General features: G+C 41.6%; 1 protein-coding gene across 1 annotated transcript in view; it reads right to left on the bottom strand.

The window, feature by feature from the left end:
• The window catches only part of LOC127568644 (sprouty-related, EVH1 domain-containing protein 2-like), a 108,567-nt gene that overhangs the window by 31,242 nt on the left and 49,752 nt on the right, over nucleotides 1-27,573 (bottom strand). The window contains exons 2-4 of the mRNA XM_052012626.1: nucleotides 22,263-22,434; nucleotides 17,383-17,551; nucleotides 14,843-14,907 (exon numbers count right to left, since the gene is read on the bottom strand). Coding sequence (XP_051868586.1) covers nucleotides 14,843-14,907; nucleotides 17,383-17,551; nucleotides 22,263-22,434 — 406 coding nt within the window. The remainder of the gene's footprint in view (nucleotides 1-14,842; nucleotides 14,908-17,382; nucleotides 17,552-22,262; nucleotides 22,435-27,573) is intronic.

Raw genomic sequence — 27,573 nt, 5'->3', positions numbered from 1 at the left:
TATCAGAAAAAAGTGTCCAGAAATTTTACTGATAGTGTATTTAAAATGCAATTTTGTTCTGCTATTTGCATTAAACAAAACAGTTCTGGATTGTTAAAAGTGGAAGAAATAATATTTCTTCAACTTTGTAACAATAATGGTATCTATGCTGTAACCTTAAATATAACCATATACAATTCGCAAGGTCCTTTTTGTTTTCAAATCAGCAGTGTTCAAAAAGTATTTTGCCCTTCACCAGCTCTGTGTCAACTCTCTTCCTGTCACCATTGTGACAGATGGTAGCCACTCACAGTGAAAGCACAGAGCTGTTTTTAAACTCCTGCTTGCTCTGGGCCCAGGCAAAGCTCTCCACACTAATTTCAGACATTACTTCCTTCCAGCATATTCCCAGGCTTTGCTGTGTTAGGATTCCCTAATCCATTCTGGCCTAAGAGGAAGTTGTCAATCATCTTATTGTCCATTTGCCAATTCTGTCTCTTTCCCAAACAAAATAATGTTTACAAGCTGTGTCAGCCTGCTCTGCGGCTAGGGCCAAAGCTAAACGACAAAGAGATGATTTGTATGTCCTCTCTACCACTTCACCAAACGAAGAGAGACAGTTAAAATCTTCTGGAACTGCAAGCTACAACACTCATTTAACTTCATGCACACTGGTGAAGGGTTCCTGTTTATTTCATGGAAGAAAATGATATTGTGCAATACCTCCAACTGCTGAATAGAGCCCGACTCAAGTAGAGAGAGAGAGTGTGTGTGTGTGCGCACACGTGTGAAGGAAAGCACACCCACAGCCATGCAGCATATTCAGTTATACATCTCCAACCATATGCTGTGCATATTTCTGCATAATGAGAGCTAAAGCCATCTCTCTTCTCTCTCAAGAAAAATAAATGTCCTGGCAGTCAACTGTGCCATATTTCAACATGCAGTCAAAATACAGAAGGCCATAAACAACTGAACAAATATATTTATTTCTGTTACATCCATGTTGATCTTTATGAAATTTAGAATAGTGAGAATAAAACCTATTTCATCCCAATAGCCCAAAATAATCCTGCACCGGTCCATTTAAAACACACACAGGAGCAAGGGCCTTTTTGTTTTATATCATGGTAGACACAGATCAACGGGTGTCAGTGTGACACTGAATTAAGAGTTTCAAAGCTGCCTTGTCTATATTGGGAAAGAATTTTGGATACAATGACTCAAAAGTAATCAAGCACTGTAAAACAGCTCATAAATCTGAAATGTATCCAAGATGCCATTAAAATGAATAGCAAAGGAAGCAGGATTAAGCCATGTAACCCCAAGACTGTTCACTTCTACTTTCCTTTAATTATTTTGAAACCACGCAAGGACTTAAATTTGTGTAATTGGCACAATTTTAATAAGAGGCGAGTACATTTGAAGACAAAAATCATACAAAATGTATGACACATGGGGCAAATGGTCTCCTGTCTGTAGAAAAGGAGCTTCCCAACTGGCAGCAACAAGTCAATAGCTGGCAGGTCATGGGTCTTGCACACATCCAAGTATTGTTCAACTGTGCTGGGGCTTTCTGCCTCCATTACCCCTTCAGTCTGCAAGTCCCAGACTTTACCACTCTTTGGGTGAATTATCTTCCCACCCACCCCACCTTCCCTCAATTCCTTTTTATCAAATATTTTTAAATCTGCGCCCCCTAGTTTTTGACCCCTTTGCCAAGACCTCTCAATGAAATCCTTCAATTGCCCCTGCTCCAAGTAAAGCAATCCTAGCTTATCGAATCTTGCCTCCAAGCTGAAATTTCCCAGTCCTGGCAACATCTTCATAAATCTTCCTTGCATCCTCTTTCCTGTAATGCTTTGATCAGAACTAGATGTGGTGCTTCATGTGTGGTCTAACTGGTGTTGTAAACAGTTAGAACATAACAGCACAGTACAGGCCCTTTGGCCCACAATGTTGTGCCGACATCTTATCCTGCTCTAAGATCTATCTAACCCTTTCCTCCCACAAAGCCCCCTATTTTTCTATCATTCATGTGTCTAAGAGTCTCTTAAATGTCCCCAATATACCTGCCCCCACAACCTCTGCCGGCAGTGCATTCCACGCACCCACCACTCTCGGTAAAAAAAAACTTACCCCGACATCCCCCTTACACTTTCCTCCAATCACCTTAAAATTATGTCCCCTCACGTTAACCACTGTTGCCCTGGAAAAAAAAGTCTCTGACTGTCCACTCGATCTATGCCACTTATCATCTTGTACACCTCTATCAAGTCACCTCTCATCCTCCTTCTCTCCAAAGAGAAAAGCCCTAGCTTGCTCAACTTATCCTCATAAGACATGCTCTCCAATCCAGGCAACATCCTGGTAAATCTCCTCTGCACTCTCTCTAAAGCTTCCACATCCTCCCTATAATGAGGTGACCAGAACTGAACACAATACTACAAGTGCGGTCTGACCAGAGTTCTATAGAGCTGCAACATTACCTTGCAGCTCTTGAACTCAATACCTGACTAATGAAGGCCAACGCTCCATACGACCTCCGTGGCAACCTTGAGGGATCTATGGATGTGGATCCCAAGATCCCTCTGTTTCTCCACACTGCTAAGAGTCCTGCCATTAAGTTTGTGTTCTGCCTTCGAATTCGATCTCCCGAAGTGTGTCACTTCACACTTATCCGGGTTGAACTCCATTTGCTACTTCTCAGCCCAGCTCTGCATTCTATCAATATCCTGTTGTAATCTACAGCAACCGTCTACACTATCCACAACACCATCAACCTTTGTATCATCAGCAAACTTACTAACCCACCCTTCCACATCCAAGTCATTTACATATATAAAAAAAATCACAAAGAGCAGGGGTCCCAGAACAGATCCCTGCGAAACACTACTGGTCACTGACCTCCAGGCAGAATATGCGCTATCTACCACCACCCTGTCTTCCATGGGCGAGCCAATTCTGAATCCACACAGCCAAGTTTCCCTGGATCCCATGCCTCCTGACTTTCTGAATAAGCCTTCCATGAGGAACCTCATCAAACACCTTACTAAAATCCATGTACACCACATCCACTGCTCTGTCACATCCTCAAAGAATTCAATCAAGCTCATGAGGCATGACCTGCCCCTCACAAAGCCACGCTGACTGTCCCTAATTAGCTTATGCTTCTCCAAATGCCCATAAATCCTGTCTCTAAGAATCTTCTCCAGTAATTTGCCCACCACTGAACTCAGACTCACTGGTCTGTAATTCCCAGGGTTATCCCTACTCCCTTTCTTAAACAAAGGAACAACATTCGCCACCCTCCAATCATCTGGCACTACTCCTGTGGCCAGTGAGGACACAAAGATAGTTGCCAAAGGTGCAGCAATCTCTTCCCTCGCTTCCCATAATAACCTTGGATATATCCCATCCGACCCTGTCGACTTATCCATCCTAATGTTTTTCAAAAGTTCCAGCACATCCTCCTTCATCACGTCGACATGCCTTAGCATATCAGCCTGTCATACGCCATCCTCACAAACGTCAAGGTCTCTCTCTGGTGAATACTGAAGCAAAGTATTCATTAACGACCTTCCCTACCTCTTCCGACTCCAGGCATGTTTCCTCTTTTATCCCTGATCGGTCCTACCCTCACTCTAGTCATCCTCCTATTCTTCACATAACGTGTAGAATGCCTTGGGGTTTTCCTTGCTCCTACTTGCCAAGGACTTCTCATGCCCCCTTCTAGCTCTCCTAAGTCCATTCTTAAGCTCCTTCCTGGCTACCTTGTAACTCTCCAGAGCCCTGTCTGATCCACACTTTCTAAACTTCAGGCAAGCTTCTTTCTTCCTCTTGACAAGATATTCTACATCTCTTGTCAACCACAGTTCCTTCACTCTACCATCCTTACCCTGCCTCAATGGGACAAACCTATCCAGAACCCCATGCAAGTATTCCTTAAACAATCTCCACATTTCCGCTGTGCACTTCCCCAAAAACATCTGTTCCCAATTTACACTCCCAAGTTCCTGCCGAATGGCATAATTCCCCCCCCCCCCCCCCCCAGTTAAATACTTTTCCATATCCCTCTTCAAGGCTATGGTTCTTGCATATCCTTCCTGCTCTTGTATTCTGTCTCCACCAAAAATATCTTGCGCCTTTTTGATCACCCAAATGGTCTGCATTGCCACTTGAAAAGGTACATAGACATACACCTCCATGGTCCTCCTGTTGCTCCCATATATTGCTTAGGTTCTTGCCTTGTTACACCTCCCCAAATGCATTACCTCTTTTTTTTTTGGATTGAATTCCACTTCCCATTTTCCTCTCTCTCATTGACTAGACCACTTCATTTCTGCAGCCTAAAGCTTTTTCCTCACTGTCAACCACATGACCAATATTTGTTCAATTGCATCTTGTAGTTGCATTCTATATCATTAATATATGCTACAAAACTCAAGAATCATTTCCTGTGTAATCCTACTGATAGGAGCCTTCTTATGCAAACACCAAAGACCAAACACACCCATTGACCTTTACCCCTCCCTCCAGTTCACCGTCACTGAGCCAATTTTAGATCAATGGGCTTTTAATTTTGATCAGCCTGCCAATTGGTACTTTGTCATTAGCCTTGTCAAAACTAGCACAAAAGAACCATGGAGATTTGGTAGATTGTCTTCTATGGCCCAATCAATTTTGCATCCAAAGGGTAGCAGTGGGGGCTGTTATTCTGACTGGAGGTCAGGGACAAGTGGTGTTCCACAAGGATCAGTAATATACACACGCACACATATATAAAAACAAACGGCTTGGATGAAAATGCATGTGGACCAATTAGTAAATTTGCAGACAACACAAAAATTGGCAGAGCTTTGGATAGTAAGGAAGGTTTTCAAAGGATTCAGCAGGAAATACACCAGAGAAATAGCAGATGGAGTTTAATCCAGACAAATGCAAGATGTTGCACTTTGGGAGGTCAAATGCAAGAGGAAAGTATACAGTAAATGGCAGGACCTTTAGGAGCACTGACGTACAGAAGAATCTTGGTATGCAAGTCCACAGCTTGGGGTGTTGAGTATAAAAGTCAGGAATTCACATTGCAGCTGTACAAAACTTTGATTAAGCTGCATTTGGAGTATTGCATGCAGTTCTAGTTGCCATATTACAGGAAGGATGCGGAGGCTTTGGAGAGGATGCAGAAAGGGTTCACCGAGGTATTGCCTCAATTAGAGAGGTTGGACAAACATGGATTGTTTTCTCTGGAGTGTCAGAAGCTGAGGGGGCGACCTGATAAAAGTATATAAAATTATGAGGGGCATAGATAGGGTATATAGTCAATCTTTTTCCCAGGGAGAAAATGTCAAATATTAAAGGGCATAGCTTTAAGATGAGAGGGGGCAAGTTTAATGGGGATTTATGAGGCAAGTGTGTTTATTTAAATATACACAGAGAGTGGTAGGTGCCTGGAACGCAGTGCCGGGAGAGGTGGTGGAAGCAGATACGACATCAACATTTAAGTTTAAGAAATATTTGGACAGACATGAACAGACAGGGTATGCAGGGATAAAGACCATGTGCAGGCATATCAGATTAGTTAAGATTGGCATCATGGTTGGCACAGACACCGTGGGCTGAAGGGCCTGGCCCAGTGCTGTACTGTTCTATTAAAATCCATGTACACTACATCAAAAGCATTTTCCTCAGAGCCTCGTGTCCTCCTCAGAAAATTATTAGTCAGACAATGCTTCCTGTTAAATTCACGCTGATTGCCCTTGACAAATCTGTGCCCAAGAATTCATTCCAATAATTTGCCACTACCAAATTTGTCATAACAAGCCTATTATTATTCTGTTTATCCTTTGCTCTTTTTTCAAAGATTAAGCATGAGCCATCTTGCCATTGTCTGACATAGCCTGTGAAATGATGGTCAGTGTCTAAAATTTCCTCACTTGCTTCTTTTAACAGTCTGGATATTTCATCTGGGCATGGAAATTCATCCCCTTTCAAAAGATGCTAACCCTCTTATTATTTCCTCTTTTATCATGGTTTATCCATGCAATATTTCATATTCCTCCTCCTTAACCACAGTGGCATCATCCCCCACTTCTGTGAAGACAGCCATAAAGTATTCATTAAGATGCTTACCCACATCCTCCACCTCCACAGATAGATTTGAGTTTTTGGTTCCTAATTGGTCCTCGTCTTTCATCTCGCTCTTTATAAAACATCTTTGGAAATTCTTTGATTTTACTTGCCATTTTTTTCCCCCATAACCCTGCTTGGCTTTCTTAATAGTACTTTCAATTCCACTTCTACACTTTCCACACTCCGAGGCTTTCTGTTGTATTAACACAAGCTTCCTTTTATTCTTTTACTTTACATTCTCTGCACCTCATCATCCAGGGTCTCTAGATTTGGCAGTACCACCCTTTTCCTTCATGGGGGATCAATCCCTTGAATCTCCTTAAATGTCTCCCATTGCTTCGAGCCCAATTTACCTTCAAGCAGCTGTTTCCAGCCCACATTTGCTAAATCACTTCTCAACCAAATAAAATTGGCCCATCCCCAATTTAGAACCTTTACTCCTATTCTATCCTAGTCTTTTTTCATGACTAGGCTAAGTTTAACTGAATTATGCTCCCCCACTGATATTCCTACCACCTGCTCAGCTTCATTCCCTAAAACTAAATCTGGAATCACCCTGCTTTTTGAGCTCGCTCTTTACTGCAAAAACATCTGAATGCAACTTAGAAATTAGAAATTATGTCCCTCCACTATTACTGATCTCATGCTTTTGCACTTGTGAGATATGTGCCTACAAATCTGCTCGTAGTGCATAAATATCTGTAGTACACATCCTGCAATGTGCTAATCATTTTTTTGCTCTTTAATTTAATCCACAAAGCTTCATTTGATGAGTCATCCCTTTTCACTTGTGGTTTCTTGACCAATATTGACAACTCCCCAGCTTAATCATTGCCCTCTTTATTACACCTGAAAATCCTGGATCCAAGAACATTAAACTGCCATTCATGTTCTTCTTTAAGCCATGACCCAGTAACAGCTGATATACAAAATGCATGTGTATGTGTGTTCACGAGTGTGCATGCATACTGCTCATGGGCCTGTTTTGTTACACTCCTCACATTTGGGTTGTACTTGATGGTATTGGTATATTATCTTCACTTGTACCGAGGTACAGTGAAAAGCTTGTCTTGCATACTGATCATACAGGTTAATTCATTAAACAGTGCAGTGACACTGAGTCAGTACAGAGTGCATTGATGTAGTACAGGTAAAAACAATAACATTACAGAGTAAAGTGTCACAGCTACAGAGAAAGTGCAGTGAAATGAGGTGCGAGGTCACAACAAGATAGATTGTGAGGTCATAGTTCATCTCATCGTACAAGGGAACCGTTCAATAGTCTTATCACAGTGGGGTAGAAGCTGTCCTCAAGTCTGGTGGTACATGCGTCAGGCTCCTGTATCTTCTACCCGATGGAAGAGGAGAGAAGAGAGAATGTCCCAGGTGGGTGGGGTCTTTGATTATGCTGGCTGCTTCACCAAGACAGCGAGAGGTAAAGACAGAGTCCAAGGAGGGGAAGCTGGTGTCTGTAATGCGTTGGACTGTGTCCACAATTCTCTACAGTTTCTTGCAGTCCTGGGCAGAGCAGTTGCCGTACCAAGCCGTGATACATCCAGAAAGGATGCTTTCTATGGTGCATCTGTAAAAGTTGTTGAGAGTCAAAGGGGACAAACCAAATTTCTTTAGCCTCCTGAGGAAGTAGAGGCGCTGGTGAGCTTTCTCGGCCATGGCTTCTATGTGATTTGACCAGGACAGGCTGTTGGTGATGTTCACTCCCAGGAACTTGAAGCTCTCAACCCTCTCGACCTCAGCACCATTGATGTAGACAGGTGCATGTACACCGCCCCCTTTCCTGAAGTCAATGACCAGCTCTTGTTTTGTTGACATTGAGGGAAAGGTTGTTGTCATGACACCATTCCACTAAGCTCTCTATCTCCTTCCTGTACTCCGCCTCGTTGCTGTTTGAGATACGGCCTACAATGGTGGTATCATCTGCAAAGTTGTAGATAGATTTAGAGCAGAATCTGGCCACACAGTCATGAGTGTATAGGGAGTAGAGTAGAGGGCTGAGGACACAGCCTTGTGGGGCACCAGTGTTGAGAATAATCGTGCCGGAGGTATTGCTGCCTATCCTCACTGATTGCGGTCTGGTTGTTAGAAAGTCAAGGATCCAGTTAGAGGGAGTTGTTGAGTCCTAGGTCTCGGAGTGTGGTGACAAGCTTACTTGGGATTATTGTATTGAAGGCAGAGCTGTAGTCAATAAACAATAGTCTAATGTAGGTGTCTTTACTGTCCAGATGCTCCAGAGCTGAGTGTAGGGCCAGGGAGATGACATCCACTGTAGACCTGTTTCGGCGATAGGCAAATTGCAATGGGTCCAGGATGTCTGGTAGGCTAGAGTTGATGCGTGCCATGGCCAACCTCTCAAAGCACTTCATGGTGGTCAAAGCCACTGGTCAGTAGTCATTGAGGCATGTTACCTTGCTTTTCTTCGGTACCGGGATGATGGTGGTCTTCTTAAAACAGGTGGGAACCTGAGCTTGAAGCAGGGAGGAGGTTAAATATGTCCGCAAATACTTGTGCCAGCTATTCAACACAAGATCTGAGCACGCGGCCAGGGACACCACCTGGGCCAGGTGCTTTCCTCGTGTTCACTGTCCGGAAGACTGATCTTACGTCCTCCACTGTGATCACAGGTTCAGCTTCATTGGTGGCTGTCAGGGTGGATGGTGACAATCCACTTCCCTTCTGTTCAAAACGCACACAGAATGCATTAAGTTCATCCAGAAGGGATGCGCTGTTGTTAGCTATGCAGCCCGACTTTGTCTTGTAGCCTATTATGGCATGTAAGCCCTGCCATAACTGACGGCTGGTCAGGGACTCTATTTTGAGTCGGTATTGCCTCTTGCCATCCCTGATAGCTTTCCGAAGATCATACCTCGATTTCCTGTACAGATCAGGATCACCAGATTTGTGTGCAGCAGTCCTCTCCTTCAGTAGGGAGTGGATCTCTCAGTATGATCTTTCCCTTCAGTTACTCTACCATCTGAACTTCCATTAACCTGCTGCTTTCCATTCCCCCCTTCTGAATCCATATCCAACTTTGTACTCGACTGCCCAGCCAGTTTAAACCCTCCCCAACACCTGCCTGTGAGGACATGGGTTCAGTTTCACAACCCATCTGGCCTGTAAAGATTCCAACCTCCCAGAACCATTCCCAATATCCCAAAGATTTAACACCCCTCCTCTTGCACCATCATTCCAGTCACACATTCAGCTGAACCATCTTCCTATTTCTATGACATGGGAGGTCTTTAGGCTCCTTTATCTTTCTTTCATCTCCTTAAAAATCTGCCTGCAGGACATCTTCTCCCCTCCCCCCACCAAACTTGTGTTCATACCCATGATATCGAGCACAACTGTTGGCTCTTTCTGCTGCCCCTCCAGAATATGCTGCAGCTGCTCAGGGATACACGAACAATCTAATTACAAAAATCCACATAAAAACTGGCTACCATCACAATATTGCTTTAGATATGAAGCAGGCAAGATAAAACACCTGGCAAATCATCATACCAGGCATTTTTTTCTGCCCACAATGACATCTGAAATCAGATATTACATCAATGGGTAAAGAGAAACACAAAGGAACCCATACTCTGCTTCGACGCATGTGTTAGGAAAACTAAGATGCTTGGACAAAAAGATGGTTTAGTGAAATCTGTAGAATGCGAAGCAGGAAATGGGGAGGCCATGAGTTTAAAATAGGGGGTTTTTAAGCATGCTGGGATGAGATGATGAAAAGCCTGCTCCCAAAGGCAAGCAAAGGGAGGCTGGGATACAGCCAGTGTCAGAAACTAATTGTATACAAGACAACGTGAATCTGGAGGCAGCAGGCAGAGGGCTGGCCTAGGATGAAGAAAAACCAAAGCATGAGGATTTGTCTGGGGGTGGGGGGGAAAATGAATGTTGCTGGAACAGAGAATCAACATAAATTGGCAAAATCTGGTGCGAAGTAGAATATGGGCAACTGACTTTGGACAGGTTAGTACAAAAGGGAAGGTGATATACGAGACTCTGCACAGAGCAACCCCAGTACAAGGAGAGAGATGAGAACACATGGATAGTGATTGAAGTGGCAGCAGAGCTGGATACAGGCAACTTTGTAGAGGTGGAAGGAAGTGGCAGGTCGAATGTACAAATGTACAGTTTAAAGCTCTGCTTAGATAAAGAGGGAGTGGGAGCAAGTTCACAAACAGAACTTCAAATGGCATCAGGCTTGCTGGTGCTCACTTGAAGGAAATGCTGCCTTCGTGACCAAACTCAGCAGGTAGTATGACCACACAGGAATTAGTCACAAAATCTACACAAGGGATAAAAAGAAGCAAAAATTTAAAGGTGCTGGTGAAATGCTGGCCCACGGTGACACAGCTGCGCAATGTCCAGTTATTCACTTCAGGTGAGAGGAGGGTTCATTACTGGCCCTCTTTTGGATCTCTTCCAGTGAACTGCTCAACAGCAGCACAGGCAACAAATAGCAAGACTGAGTGAACAGCAAGTGAAAGTAAAGAGATCAGAGAAAGAACCTGCAGATCTTAACTGACAGGATAAAACACTAGCAGGAACAATTTATAAAAATGAAGCTGTTGATTTGAAAGCATCAGAGAAACATTTCACAATTACCATCTGTAGTCAAATAACACTGGTTTCACAGCCAGCTTTAGAACTTGTACTGAATGTTAAAAGTTCCAGAGTTGAAGTCAACCATGTCCTCATTGCTGAAGAATATGAATTTATAAAGGAAATGCCACAGAGCATTTTACTTCAATAACTGGTGATTATGTAGCAGCCACACTATTAATTCCAAATGACAGCTTGAATGGATGTGGGAGTATATATAGTTTGTTTAGTCATGATAATACATCAGCCATGCACCCTTCTTGCCCTCGAGCTCCAAATCCACATCAGTATTGCTGCTGTCCACAATTATTCGGCTCCATACAAGCATTTTAAAAAAAAAGGGGGTCACTTCCTTTCCTTCTGCTGCCACATTCATCAGTCAGTACTGACAGAGTGAAAGCAACTGTTTCTCTGACCCACCAATGCATCATTGGGCTATGGCTGCAGCATGAAACAAAATAAGCCACGTCAGTTAGCATTAGTTGGTTGCTCACCAGCCATGGTGAGTGAAAGAGGGAAAAAAAAATGTATAAAAAATCCAAACATTCCTGAACAGTACACGACAAATGGGGGCTAAGTTATATACTGAGCGTGTCTCCCCTTAACCACTGCTCTAATAAATCACTTTGGCAGGTAGTTGGGAAGCAGCTGCTAACGATAGTTTGACTGAAGAGCACAGGAAATGACCTTTTAACCCAGCCTCCTGTTACTCCCCTCGTAGACTGGTGACAAAAGATTGGAAGTGAATGAAATGCCAAGACTCCGAGCAATCTGGTAAACATGCAACGGGACATGAGCCTCACCCAGCAGTTATGAAGCAGTATTGTCAAAAGTTTAACTCTACAAGCAGGGCTTTAAAAGGCAGTAGGAGCAATCACCCGCAACAGGATTTCAAGCCCACTTCTGCAATGGATCACAAACTACGACCACAATTTTTAAAAATTCTAATACTAATGAAAAATTTGTGTGCAAAATTACATTCAAATTACATGTTAGATGTACCTCAATTCTAAAATGTTCTGAATGAAAATACAGATGTGTATCAATTTTTGATATGCACCCTACAGTTTGCAATGGAGCTCTTCAGAAAAATGTCATCCGAATACAGAATATAAATGCCTCTTTTAGTTAAACTAAATCATCTACCCATCTTGCAGGAGGCATGGAAGCCAGCACATGCAGTACAGAGGTGTCCAACAGAGCCACTAAATGCACCAGGTGACAGATGTTGTATGTGAAGAATGCACCCTTGAAGTAAAGGCATTATCAACTTTTAAAACATTAAGGCAAGCTTGTGAAAGTGGTGAAGGAAGAGAAAACAGGGAAGTGTTAAAGTGAAATTCTACAAAGGCTGTTTTACAAGGCAACAAACCACTTTATGGGGTGGGAGACGCGGTGGGTTGCTTCTGGGAAACACGATCTGCCTTTTGTGCTGCACACCAGCTAATTCCAAACTCTAACTAATCCCATTGCCTGTTCAAAACAAACAAATATATTTTATTTCCACATTAACAAAGCTGATAGTGCCTTGACTTCAAGGGTGCAATAGAAAGGCATTTCCACAAGTATATGAGACAAGACAGACATAATCCACTGCATGCATTGTGGGCAATACAAAGTTACCTGCATCTGGAGGAAACAAGAGGCACTCAAAAGTCATTCTTAAAAGGTCACATCATTTGAGGTCTTGACGACAGTTTGAATCGGGTGTGTGGATTGTAAGACGTGACATTCATAGTTACTACCCTTTATATGGCAAAGTGCTTCCCGACTTTAATCCCAAACATTCCAAGTCAATTTATTTATCTACCCTGTTAAAAACATAACATTTTCTACAGAGTTGAAATACCCATAAACTCTCTAAGCACAAGGGAATAAAAAACAAGTTTGTGTGACCTGCCCTTGTTGTATATAACCCTTTGAGTGCTGGTATTATTCTGGCAAATCTTTGCCATGCCAACTATCAAGGACAATATATTGATAGGTGCCCAGGACGGAATGCTTGACAGGTCCTGAAGGTGCTTTGACAACACTAAATCATAGCAAGCCAGAGGGAAGCAATACCAAAGAGGATATAAGTATTATATGGATTTAAATCTAAAGTACATGAAATTGACTTGCATTGTGTTGGATTAATTCCAATTTGAATTTGAGTGTTCCACAAAATATTTTAAATTACTATTTTTAGGATTACTCTGTAGCTTGCGACTTAATTCACATGCACATTGTACAGATGTACTGTTGAAAGTATCCTGACTGGTTGCTTTATTGTCTGGTACAGCAATTTGAATGCACAGGAATGCAAGAAGCTGCAGAGAGTAGTGGACAATACATCAATATATCTGCCCAATACATCACTGGCACATCCCTCCCCACCACTGGTAGCATCTGCAGGAGGCGCTGCCTTAAGGCAGCAACATCAAAGATCCCCACCATCCAGGCCATGCCATCTTTTCACAGCTACCATCGGGTAGGAGGTACAGAAGCCTGAAGTCCCACACCCCACCAGGTTCAAGAACAGTCACTTCCCTTCAACCATTCAGTTCTTGAACTAACCAGCAAAACCCTAATCACTATAGTTTAGCAATACTATGACCACTTTGATTACTTTGCACTAAATTGGGCTTTGTCTTTGTTCTAATTGTGTTCTTTGTTAAAATGTGTAAATTTATGTTTAATTTGTTTTTCTTGTGAATGCTGCTTATCTGATGGTATGTGCCTGTGATGCTGCTGCAATAAGTACTTCGTTACACCTGTGCATACATGTACTTGTGCATATGACAATAAACTCAACTTTGACACTGCACCTTAAACCCCTTAATAGGGATTTACAGAATCATGAGGGGCACAGGTTAGGTGAATGGTCAGTCTTTCTCCTAGGATAGGAGTCTAAAACTAGAAGACATAGGTTTAAGGTGAGAGGGGAAAGATTTAAAGACTTAAGGGGAAGGTTTGTGCACACAGTGTGGTGGGTATATGGAATGATCTGCCAGAGGAAGTGATAGACGTGGGTACAATTACAACTTTTAAAAGACATTTATAGAGGGGCATGGATAGGTAAGATTTAGAGGAATATGGGCCAAATGAGACTTGGTCTGGTAGGCACCGTAATTGGCATGGATGAGTTGGGTTAAAAGGTCCTGTTTCCGTGCTGTACGAGCTGATGACTCTAAAATGTTCAATAAACTTTAATCCCTCCAGACCAGCATCTTTTCCAAGTTATCTTTTTGTTTATAGATCCTCTCATCACCATGATTACTTTTTGGCACAATATACATCAAAACTTACAGTAGTCCATGTTATTAAAAGCACCATTATTCAGAGTCAGAGAAAATGTGTTAAAATTATTCTGAGATTGCCTTACTGGTTTTTATTTGTCATAATGCATGCTAGCTTTGATCTCTATGGATGAATATTCTGTCTCATAAGGAAGCACAATGCCAGAATTCAATTTTAAGTAAACAGCAAGCCTCATTTCTGCTATGTAACTCATTTACTAATTATAAAAAGCTCTATTATTCACACATGCGCAAGGACAAACATCAAAAGCTGTACTGGTGAGGGATGGAGAAGGTATTCACTACTAGATTGCAATTCAGAAACCAAGGAGGCACAACTCATTTGAATGACTGAGCACATTATTCACAAGTCAACTTTTAAAGATGCCTTAACATTTGGATTATGTTCAGAGCAGAGGCTCGTGACAAAATAAAAAGAAACAAACTTGTCTCCACAATGACAGAAGCCATCTAGTGAGTTCCTCGCACCAATCAACATTAGACTGAAGAGTTTCAACAGCACAACTTTAAATAACATCTAACTCAGAGTTGGACTGCTGTCCATTGTCCCAAGAAGCTAATGGATTTGGTGCTTCTCAATCTGTCACAAGTTTTAGTCGCTATCAAAACCTTGATAATGCCTTTTTGCAATTCTCAATCCCAGAAAAAACTGAGAACACTTACTGTGCTTCAAAGAATTCTGTCACAAGGTACCCCAAAACATTTTCAAGCAGTTAATTCCATTAATTTGAATACAAAATGCTGAAGTTCATTCAGCAAGTTATCACAAATGTGGAAAGTAGCCAGTTATGGCAATAGTTTGTACTTACTGTAAAGACATCATCGTCGCCAACCTCCACTTCATTCTGAATTGTTGAAGATGATGTGGTTGATCCTAGTATTGTTGGGGGAGAGGGTGCGCATGAAAAAGGATGAGAAGAAAAAGGATGAGAAAAAAAAGTATTATAAAGACTCTTGAACAAGTTGCTTTCCAAGTAATAAACAGAATTATTAAAAAGATTAGAGTCAAATAGTGGAGAGCACTGGACATGGCCTGTCAGACATCTGACAGCTGAGAGAACCCAAATCTAGTCATTTGTGAGCCAGCAACAGAGCTAAATGGAAAATTGCCAGAAAGTCTTTACAACCCAGATGATCTACTAATATTCAAGGAAAGCAGTTAAATCTATTCAGTCTGAACCTACAGGTTGAAAAGTTGATTTTTTTTTATGTTCCCAAAAGTTGTCGTACAAACATTAGAACAACACAAACCGCTTGGCAACAACTATGAAACATCCATCCAATTATCCTTCAAATGTGTTCTAAAATCTGGAGGATGGTTTGTGAGATGAGAGCAATTTCCAGACCTGTATCTAGCTCTCACTACTATTTGATAAGTGACTAGGACTATCAGTCAACATCCCTGTTACGTGACCTTCTCATCTTATTGTATAGTCTGATAAATCCGTCAATAAACTGCCCCACAATCAGGGCAGATCTATACAGCAACAGGACAATGAAATACAGCTGGGTAGGAATAGCTCTGGGAACACTCAACATTGAGCCCATGGGGTTTAATGGGGTCAAGCAAAAGCTTGCTGATCCCACCTCCAAATGACGAGAATACTTCTGCTACCTTGACCACCACTTGGTGGGGGGGGGGGGGTGCGTGGGTGGTGTGGGAGCACTGAACTATCCATAATATAAAAGTGCAGAATCAGGCCATTCAGCCCAACCAAGCTGGTGTTTCTACAACACTCAAGCTTCCTTCCAGCCTTTAACTCATCAGCATGACCTTCTTGCTTTCCTCGCTCATTCTCATCTTAAATGCATCTTTACTTGCCTCAACAATGGCCTACAGTAGCAAATCCTGCTATTCTTCGTGAAAAAGTTTCTTTGGAATTTTGTTTCCTTGGTGAGCATCTTACATTAATACTTCCCACATTAGTGGAAACACACTGTTCACGCCTGCACTATCAAAACAACTTAATTTTAAGTCACCACACAACCTTCCCTCCAAGAGAAGAAACCCAGCTGTTTATTCCACCATTAGAGGGATAATCTTGCAGATATAGCATCCTTGAAAATTTTTTTTTTAGTACCCCAGCCGGTGCATCTACTATTTTTAACTAATCCAAGGATAGAACTATACACAGTACCCCATACAGCCTAACAAAGGTTTGACACCAGCATAACTTCTATACTTTTCAGTTATATCCATTTGGAAAACAATACAGATCTTTGTCTCTGGCAGTCCCTTGGGATAGAGGACGAGCTGCTTCTATTTCAGTTTTGTGGTTTCAGGTGCCTGGTGGAACCAACATGGGACTCCCAGGACTCTACCACTGGTGAGGCAGATGGTGGTTCATGGGGCAGGTGGGTGAGGTAGTTTGGAAGGTGATGCATTCTTTCTGCTTGTAACGCTGGTCATCTATGTGCTCTTGAAGGGTCCCAAGGTCTGAAATGCTGTACCTCCATTTTCAGGGATCATGGGCAGGGGATGCTACACTTTCTCCGAGGCGGCTTTGGGAACATCCTTGATCCTTTCCCTCTGTAGAGTTGATAATCTCTTGCCAGACATAACCTGCATTAGAGTGTCAGTTTCAGATGTCTGGTGTTGGGCATGTGAATGATACAGCTTGTCCATTGGAGCTGAAGGACTGTAATTGAGGTCTGAGAGAGAACGGTGACATTGGTTTGTTCATCCTACCTGTGATTTAGAAGGCTTTGTGCAGACAGCATTGAAGGAGTCTCTCCAGCGCTTTGAAGTGCTCGAGTAGGTACAGAAGGGCAGGAATCACTGCTGCTCGTAAACTATGTGAATGGTGCTGGGTTTGGAGATCTTGATCTTCAAGCACCATCTGATGGTCAAAGGCTCTGCTAACACAGAGTCAATGGATAGAGGTATAGGGACTCTGAGCTAGGCCCCACATAGCCTGAAAGTTGGCAAGGTTGGAGATGGGCTTAGATGGCTGTAAAAATCACTGACTGAAGTTTTAACTAGTGTTTTAAATAGCTCTGATATTTCAAAATTCAAAAACATTAAAAACACCATAAATACTTAAAATAATCACAAGCAGGATCAATGATTCCCATAATAACCACATACCTTTTCCTTGGCCTACGATCTCCACTGGAGCCTCAGATCATGAGGCAGGTTTAAGCTGTCACAGTGTCCATGATGCAGAGGGAAATCCAGTAAAACTGGGCTCTGCCTCTGGACCCTGTTGTGGAGCAGCTTTCCAAATCTGCAAGCGCTGGACTTCTGCATGTGTCAGTGCGTGCAGAAATCAGAGGTTTAAAGCTTAAACTATTGGCAACAGTCAGCAAGGTCTGGCCCATTACATTAGAAAAGCATCCACATTAGTACCTTCTGTCAGATCCTCAATTGCTTTCCTCACCCCTCGATCAAATGCTCGCGCATCAGCAGGACTGTGAAACGTAAGTCCGAACTTTCTGTTGTCAACCATCCAATGGTGAAATGTAGGTGTTGCTTTAGTATACACCAGGTCTTTCTTCAAGAAACATTCCAATACAATCTTGTAAAAGAAAATAGGGTGGGGAGCGAGGACAATTACAGTCACAATAGAAAGAGACGACAGTGCCAAAGCACAAAAGACAAAAACAAAAATCACTTTAATTTTACTGCCCAATTTCAACAAATGCTATAACTGACTAGCTGTGCTTTAAAATAGTCTCTCTACACAATGGTGATATTAGTGCCATATTTTGTGGTGCTAGAGTCAGCAGTTCATGGCAAGTATAACAGGTTGGTCAAGATGTGCCAGTCTTTCATTACTTAAACATTCGGCTGGTACATGCTTAATGAAAGAATTTGAGGGAGATCAGATAAGCAGAAGATAGCAAAGAGGTATTAGAAAACTTGGCTTAAGTTAAAGCAGGGTAGTCACCAGAACTGGACAGGATGCCAATGATTTTTGGAAGTATTAAATTGGGGGAGGACAAATTATGAGTGTATTAGGCAGGAGCAAGGGAGAATTAATTGGGAACAGCTGTTTTTGGGCAAGTCCACATCTGACATGTGGAGGTTGTGCAAGGATCAACTGCACAGAGTATACGACGGACAAGGATGGCAAGGTAAGGGAACCTTGGATGACGGGAGAGGTTGTGAATTTAGTCAAGAAAAAGGAAGCATGTGCAAGGAATAGGAAGCTAAAATTGAACAGGGACCTCTAGAAATATAAAGCCAGGAAAGAACTCAAGGAGGGAATTAGCAGAGCCAGGAGGGGCCATGAAAAGCCCTTGGCAAATAGGATTAAAAGGAATCCCAAGGTATTTTATACATACGTCAAGAGCAAGAGGATAACTAGGGAGAGGGCAGGACCACTCAAGGATAGAGGGAACATGTGCTTGGAGGTGGAGGATGTGGGCGGGGCACTAAATGAGTACTTTGCATCAGCATTCACTAAGGAGAAGGACATGGAGGATAGTGAGATCAGAGTGGAACATGCTAATATATAAGGGCATTTTGAGATAAAGAAAGTGGTGGTGTTGGGTCTCTTGAATGTTAAGGTGTACAAGTCGCCAGGGCCTGATGGGATATAACCCAGGTTATTGAGAAGGGCAAAAGGTGAGATTGCTGGGGCCTTGACCAAGAACTTTGTCTTCTCTAGCCACAGGCAAGGTCCTGGAGGACTGACAAGTAGCTAATGTTGTTCATTTGTTCAAAGGAAATATGGGTAATCCTCGAAATTATTGATCACTGAGTCTCACGAAGCAGTTGAAGAGGATTCTTAGGGATAAGATTATGAGCACTTGGAAAAGCATAGCCTAATTAGGGATTTGTATAGGGCAGGTCACATCTTACTCGAGAAAGTGATTGATGAAGGTAGAGCAGTGGATGTTGTCCACATGGATTTTAGTAAGGTATTCAACAAGGTCCCTCAAGATAGGCTCATCCAGAAGATTAAGATGCACGGGATCTACGGCGACTTGGCAGTTTGGATTCAAATTTGCTTGCACATGGAAGACAAAGGCTAGTGGTCAATGGGTGAATTGTTTTTACTCTGGTCGGAGGTCTGTGACTGGTGGTGTTCTGCAGGGATCCATACTGGACATCCTCCGTTTGTGATATCTATGGATGAAAACATGGATGGGTGCAGATGACACTGAGATTGGTGGCATTGTGGATAGTACAGAAGATTGCCAAAGTATATAGCAAGATACAGATCAGTTGCAGAAATGGGCATATTAGTGGTGGATCGAGTTTAATCTTGGCAAGTGTGAGGTGTTGCAAATGTAAAGGGAAAGTACACAGTTAATGGCAAGACCCTTAAACATGCATTTAAGGTGAGTGGGAGAAACTTCAAAGGAGATGTGCAGGGCAAATTTTTGTTTGGTGGGGGCCTGGAACACATTGCCAAGGGTAGTGATGGAGGCAAATACGATAGAGGCATCTAAGAGGCTCCTAGATAGGCACGTGACTATGCAGAGAATGGTGGGATACGGACCATGTGCAGGCAGAAGGGATTCGTGTAAATAGGCATCATTAGCTTAATTAGTTTGGCACAACATCACAGGCCTGTTCCTTTGCTATACTGTTCTATGTTCTATTGAGGAAATCACAGGCCCCTGACCATAATGTACCAATGGATACGGGATGATGCCAGCAGATGAGTGAGTGGCGAATGTTACTCCCTTGTTCAAAAAAAAAGGGATTAAAGACAAGCTAAGCAACTACAGTTTAGTCAGTTTAACCCGAGCCGTGGGAAAGCTTTTAGAAACATTGATCCTGGACAGGATTAATGGCCACCTGGAAGAAAACTGATTAAGGCAAGCCAAAACAGATTTGTTAAGGGCAAATCATATTTAACCAACTTAATTGAAGTTTTTGATGTTTGAGTTGATGAAGATAATGCAGTTGATGTGGTGTACATGGATTTCCAGAAGGCTTCTGATAAGGTGCCACCTAATAGGCTTATCAAAGTTAAGCACAAGATATAAAAAGGACTTTGATAGCACAGATGTGAAGTTGGCTAAGCAACAGGCAGACAAGCATGGTAAACAGTTGATTTTGGATCAGAAGGAAGTGAATAGTGGCAGTCCCCAGAAATATCCGTTGGGGCCATTTATTTTTAATCCACGAGAGCACCTAGACTTGAGGATGCAAGCCACTCTCTCAAATGACAAACATGATTGTGAATGATTGTCGCTGGATACAAGCAGGCTGGTGGAATGGGCACGCTCGTGGCAAGTGTGGCTTAATGCAGAAAAATGCGAGGTGATACATTTTGGTCAGAAGAATGAGAAAGGGCAATACAGAATAATGGATACTATTCAAAAAGGTGTGCAGGAATGGTGTGAGCTGGTGGTGCATGTGCACAAATCACTGGAAGTTGCAGGGCAGGTTGAGAAAGTGGTTAATAAGGCATGCATTATTCTATTTCATAAAAGCTCAGAACTGTGCATAAAAGCAGGGAAGTCATGCTGAACCTTTATAAAGCACTGGTCCAACCTCAAAGAGGTAGTTCATACGGAGCGTGTTCATTTCTGTTCACCACATTATAGAAAGAATGTGAAGACTTTAGATAGGTATTATATGAGGGGTGGGGGGGGATCTGGACAAAGTAAATAGTGGGGGTGTGCTCCCATTGGTGGAGAGGTTGAGAACTAGAAGTCAGAAGGGGAAGAGAATTAAAAATAACGAGGAATAAAGTTCTTTTTAAATCCCATCCAGCATGAAATGGCACTACCTGCAGATGTGGTGGAGGGAGATTCTTTGAGAGAATTGGATAAATAAGTCAGAGGATTAAATTTTGTAAGGTTGCAGAGACAGGGCCAGGCAGGGTTGGGATGGAAGAGAGTTGCTCTGGGATAGGGCTGCTGCATACACAATGGCCCAAACAGTCTCCTCCTATGCTGCAACCATTCTATGAGGGTGCAGGAAATAGAAAACCAACATGTGAGAGGAGGTTCACGAGAAGCATAAATAGCAGCACAGACCCTACTGGGCCAAGAGGCCCATCCTTGTGCTGTAAATTGTGTTACATGCAAAACTGATTCAAGAGAAACACCAAGTTCTTGATTTTAATTAGATTGCTAGCACTATGCTTAATGTTGACAAGTCCAGCACATTACCACATGCATGTGCTGTGTAACTAATTAGTCAGTAATCACATGAAGATCATTTGTTCTTATTACTGTATTAGATATGAATTAAGAAAGTAGCTGTTATATCAAAACTAAGTCAAGAATTTTATTTTACAGGGAAGCAAACTATACTGAAGTTAATACACATCTTATCACCATTGGTTTTAGTTACACTTTATAGACTGTGGGAGTAGCATATTAGCATGCTTAAAATAAAATCTCTGCTAAAGATGCCTGCAAAGAATGGCAGGAAAATTATGCTCAACTCTTGCCCAATAGTCCAAACTACTCAAGAGCCATACAAACACAGCAGGAGCGGACCACAAAGCATTAACTTTAAGTCTGCTCTGCTACTCAAATGAGGTCACAGCTGATATGACTGTTCTCAGCTCCACATTCCAACCCGTTCCCCATAACCCCCAACTCACACATATCAAAAATCTGTAACTGCGATTGAACTAGTCGTTTCAAAATTTGTGTAATAAATGTCAGCAAACAGAAAAGATCCTCTGCATCTGCAATGTTTCTACAATGGAAAGACCACATCTTGTAATGTTTGTTTTGCAATTGGATACAACCCTTCACTTCTCTTGGCTATTCCAGATACTTGCACCCTAGATTGGAAGATCCATGCTCCTGATTTCTTACAACTTTGCATGCGTGACTAAAAATGGTCAGGACTGCATGTGATATTTTTCTTAATTGAGGGTGATGAGATTGAAAGGAAAAACCCAGGAAAAAAAAGGTCACATAATCCCATTCTGTAATGACAACAGGAGTTCCAGCATGTCAACCCAGACCCAATACTGTTGTGGGGCAGCAACACATGGACAGCAGTCTATGTGGAAGCAACACCATTACCTTCAAATGGCAACTGGAGATCACTAGCAACCACAGACTTGTGTGCCTATTAACACACCAGATGAAAGTTCTGTCAAGAACACAACAGAGAGTCATGGCAACAAACCTACACCAGTTAGAAAGGGCTAACATTTGTGCAAGTCAAACAAATATGGTGGCAAGTATCAAAACAGTCAAAAACTAATGCCTTCTCTGACATGTAAAAACACAAACTTTGGTACCAACAGGGCCAAAGATGATGCATCTATTCAGTTTTCTTGCAAAATCCACTAGACTCACCAGTTTGTCTTTAAGTCGTTCTCCAAGGATGAGAAACTCGCTTCTCCCAGTGCCCTCTGGTTGAATGGCCTTACAGACACCAACTCGACTGAGCCCACCTCCTTCCTGTGGTAACCATCCAGAGTCATCTCTGGTCATAACCACAGCATTGACACGTACAATGTAGCTGTCACTGCAAAGAGAAACCAAAAGTGGCATTGGTCACATTGACAACTGTACGTCATTTCAGCCACACAATCCAAAAAAGTATAAAATGTTCAAAATTGCAGAAAGCAGCACCAACCTTTACAACCACACAACCTATCATTTCACCATGTAATTTATGATGCTTAAAATAGTCCTTAAAGAACAGAGTAAAGAAAGGTAGTCTGGCTCACAATCTAGGGACAGTAGCACAGTGATGATGTAACTGGACTCAGAGGTCTGAACTGATTGTCCAGTGAGATCAGTTCAAGTCCCAGCATGGCAGCTGGTAAATTTAAAATTCGGTTAACAAATTTGGAACGTGCATCTAGTAATACCATTGCCATGCAAGAAACTCTCTGGTTCACTGATTAGGGAAGAAAATCCAAGATCCTTGTTGATGTAGCCAAAGTGACTCCAAGCCCACAAAAGAATCTTGGCCTAGGCCAGTCAGTTCAAGGATAATAAAATGCTGGAGTTTACATTGTAGCACTTAAATATTTTACCTCGTTATTGAAGAATTGGAAGAATCTGTTACATCTTTCTGGAGCACAAGGTGCATAAAAGAGATTTCAAAATTAAATCTATAAAGTTTTGAAATATGCTCTTTTTCTTCCATACATTCTTTACAGACCAAACCACATCTAGAATTCCTGATGGAAAGCAGGTCTATTTCGTTCACAAAGTGATACACTCTGCATTAGTTTGGTGCATGAAGTTCCACAATACCTTGGAAGATTTACCAAATAAAGTGATGGCATTGTCATCCAGCTGTGTTGTTTAAAATATCAAACTCTGGCTGCTTGAGGATGTCATTCGAGTTCTCAATGGCTGTACATCAACAATTCTCATACCATGTTGGTTAACTTTACATTACTACAGAAGGCTCTCTCGGGTGATGCAAGTTCGAGCCATCACAACTATTCCCTCTGAAAGGGCAAGAGTATGTCAGCAATGCTGATAGGGGGATAAAAACACTGATAGAGTTGGGTAGTGCCCCACCCCATGTTTAGAGATAAACAGCAATACAATGGCTGCACCCAATGCAACAATTCGGAAGTGCAGTCTGAATCATAATACCAAAGGTTAATTGCACAAATGCAGTTATCGATAGGTATAAAGTTTGAAATCTCCACCCTATGTAATGACTCCCACATCTCACATTGGGGCTCTGACATAAGCAATAACAGAACTGTAAAATACTTAATTTGGTTTCACTAATATTTTAATTAAACATATCTTTGTGGCACTTATCCTGACTCCTTGACAGAACTTTTTTGTTTACAAAGTTACAAATCCTCAACTTTACTTGCTTATTGCACTTGTGAAATAGGGGCTCTTGGATGAAATATATTATCCTAGCACAATATCCTCTAGGTTTGAGATCATTCTCCTCAGAATTGCATTGCTTATTCTTTAGATGAATGACTGGATCAAACACCAAAATATAACAAATCCATCAATATTAATAATGTATTCTCCCCCCCCCCCATTTAAGATAGTTTAAAAATCCTTAATGAAGCACCAGATGAAGGCATTGCTCAGCTTTAGACTAATCATAGAATATAAAATATCAGAAGGTCAAGGCAAGGAGGGAGGGGCTGTGGAAGAGGGTAGACCAGGTAGCAATGGAGAATTAATGAAAGCAGTTCAATGCTGTTGGGAAACATTGGATAAATTCCCTACATAGTCCAAATTACAAAGTCTCTTTTAATCATCCTTACTGATTTCAACTGCTTGCACATTTTAATATGCAATGAAAGAGCACTTAAATCAAAGAACTGCACCACCAGCTAATTTAGCCAATAGATGAATTCACTGAACATCACTGGCTCTGCCGATAAGTTATGGACATAATAGTCTAAAGTACTGTACATCATCTGCCAGAGGGAGGATGAGTATAAGCTTTAAACAGGTGACTGATATTAGGTCAAACAGTACACATGCTAACAACAAGAAATGGAGGAATTTTAGTCAGGAAGTGGAAAGAGCGATTACAATGGCTAAATGGAACTGTGATAAGAAGATAGAAGAATCTTACATGCATATAAGAAAGTAAATGGACAGCCGACAAAAGTGGAACCTGTTCATAGATGAAGTCTAATTTTGGATGTGAAAGAGATCAAGTGTTTTGCATCAATTTTAACAAAGGAAATGAAAAATGTTAGTGTATTGAAGGTGTAGATATACGAGTTGAGAAGTAACCACATAAAAAGCAATCAGCTCTGAACATCTTAACAAAACTTGAGCAGGGCAAGTCCCAAGGTCCTGATAAGATCCTGGGCTGTTGATCGATGTGGGGACAAGAGCAGCAATTTTTCTTTCACCCAATATACAAATTATTATGTGGAAATGGCTTTTTAAAACCTAGATAACCAATGCCCAGCAAGTTACAGAGGTAAATTCTTGGAATTAATAATTCTGGATCAAATGTGATTTAAAAATGCATGGCTAAAACATTTAGAAATGACAGCCAGCATGAATTTGACAAAGGTGAGCTGTGTTTAACAAATTAATAATTGTTTGCAGAGGTGACTAGTTTGATCAATAAAGCATTTGATTAAAATTTCTAATGGTAAGAGATCAGGAACTGTGGGGGAGTAATAGGATTTGGCACCGCTGTGTATACATCCATAAAAACAATTTAGCAAAGAAAAAACACTAATCAAAATCTGATGGAATGATGACCTTATCTCAAGTGTTTGCCATTTGAAAGGATAAACTGTGCTTCCATTGAATGCAATTGCTGCAAGAGTGCAAAGTGTTGAGTTTTGGCCACCAAATTCCTGAGTGAGCCAGATTTTCAGAACTTTACTGTAGATTGTTATCCTTGCTCCCAAGAACAGTTTCCTGTTCAAAAATCTATCTTGGGTTTAAACGAACTTAACAACTGAGTACCGACAGTGCACTGGGTTAGAGAACTTGGATGACAAATCGGTTGCACAACCTGGCTTCCAATGCCTGAGGGAAGACGAGTGAGAGTCTAGTTAGTATTCTAGGTAGTGAAGAATTTAATAAGAGTTTCAGAGAAACTATTTCTTGGTGAAACATCCTTCAGATCAATGGGATAAAAGAAATTGTGCGATTTAGTATGATATCTGGAAGCACTTTTCCCTACACAAAAGGTTACAGTAATAGAGATACAGCACAGAAACAGGCCTTTCGGCCCATCGAGTCCCTGGTGACCACCCACCCATCCTACATTAATCCCATTCTCCCTCCATTCTATCCATTCCCCTTTGACCATTGACCAACACAATAGGGACAATTTGCACTGGGCAATTAATCTGCTGACCTGCACATCTTTGGGATGTTGGTGCAAACATAGGAAATAAACACACAGTCACAGAGAAAATGTGTAAACTCCGTAAAGGCAGCACCCAAGGTCAGGATTGAACTTACGTCTCTGGTGCTTCACGGCAGCAGCTCTACCAGCTGTGCCACTGTACTAGTTGTAGAAAGCTGGAATTTTTCCACCCAAGAGGCTGGATGCATGCACAAACTTAAATTTACAAAACGGCCAGAAGATTTTTTAATTAAGGATATTCACTAATGCCAATACAGATCAAAAGAAAGTAAAGTGCAGTTAAGGTAGAGATTAGCCATGATCTAATCAAATATCTGAGGGGCTGAATGGCCTAAAACTCTTAATATTCAAAGAACTTCAGTTGGTACAGAACGAGTACCGTTTCCATTATTTCACTTCTTTCCCTCAGCACTTCACTGCCTCTGTCCCCACCACAACACACAACTTAAGAGTCAGACCTTACACAAAGCAGGAAGTTATATTTTGTCAGATTTTACCCACAGATGTTGCTGATTCAAATGGCTCAGGACAAAATGTTGGATGCAAGAGGGAAGGAATTTATAAGCCTCAAACGTGCCCTAGCACCATATGGAAAGCGCCATCAACATCATGCTTGATGTGAGGAAGTACAAGGTCAAGGGTGATATTGCACAATGAGTGCTATACAAAGGCTAAAAAGGAAAAGAAATCTGTCAGTTGGGCTGACTTAACACAACCCTGACAGGGGACAGATGCCAAAAATGAAAGAATTCTTCCAGTCACCCATGGAGTCACTGCTTTACCTATCAGCCACTTCATTTAGTCCAGATCAACTTTGTAAGATTAAGGAACTAAATATAGGCTAGCCAAGAAAGCACCCAAAATAAATTTCATTAACATAGAAATACTTGCATTAACATTCTTACACTGATGTGACTCAAATTTAAGTAACAAGTTAAGTTGGAATTTTCTTTAAAATAAACAAAAAAAGATTGGATTCACTATAAACTGTTACTGAATTTCTTTTTAACAAGGATGTAATTACTCAGAGAATGATAGAGAAAAGCATGTGTACAAGAAGAATTAGACAAGATTGCCTGCATAAAAGAAAATACCTGCACCAACTTACTTGGCTACGTTCCTATATTATAATAGTGATTAACCCTTTAAAAGTACCACAGTGGCTGTTAATACCTTTGGGAAGTCCTGAGTGTGTACATACTCTAAAAGGGAGTCATGATGTGGATTGTTTGGTGATTATTCAATGGTACAAGCATCTTCAACCACTGCAATTAGAATTCATCTGAATATAATTGCAGATCTGTCTAAGTTTTTGGCCTGTTCAAATAATGACAGCACCAAGATAGCAGTGCAAGGGACCAGACAACTTCTTTCAAGGAAAAATAAAGCATTTTCCAGATCACATTCAGTTGCACAGTGGCAGTTCACGAATGCTGCATTTGTATTCTTGTTCCGCAGCCAAGGATTCTCACGTCTCCATCTTTACAACATGTCGTTATACAGTGTCTGGTTAAAAAAAAAACAATGTACTTCATAGAAGCAATCAAACTAAATCTGACACCAATCAACTGGAGGGAGATACAAGGGCAGGTGATTAAAAGACAAGCGCAGGTCTTAAAAAGAATGAGAGATTATAGAGAATTGAGGGATTTCCAGATTTAGGGGCCAGGCAAGATCAACTGGTGTTGCAATGGTTGTGTATTGTGATCACAATGAAAGTGAATGAAGAAATCATGGAAGGACTTGAATAATGAGAACTTAAAAAAGACAGCGTCAGAGAACTTTGAGAAGCAAATGTGATTGGTGCGAGAAATGATATGG

The sequence above is a fragment of the Pristis pectinata genome, chromosome 3 (genome assembly GCF_009764475.1).
Source record: "Pristis pectinata isolate sPriPec2 chromosome 3, sPriPec2.1.pri, whole genome shotgun sequence".
Taxonomy (NCBI): domain Eukaryota; kingdom Metazoa; phylum Chordata; class Chondrichthyes; order Rhinopristiformes; family Pristidae; genus Pristis; species Pristis pectinata.
Note: the sequence above shows the minus strand (reverse complement) of the source record. Positions and strands in the feature narration are given on the sequence as shown.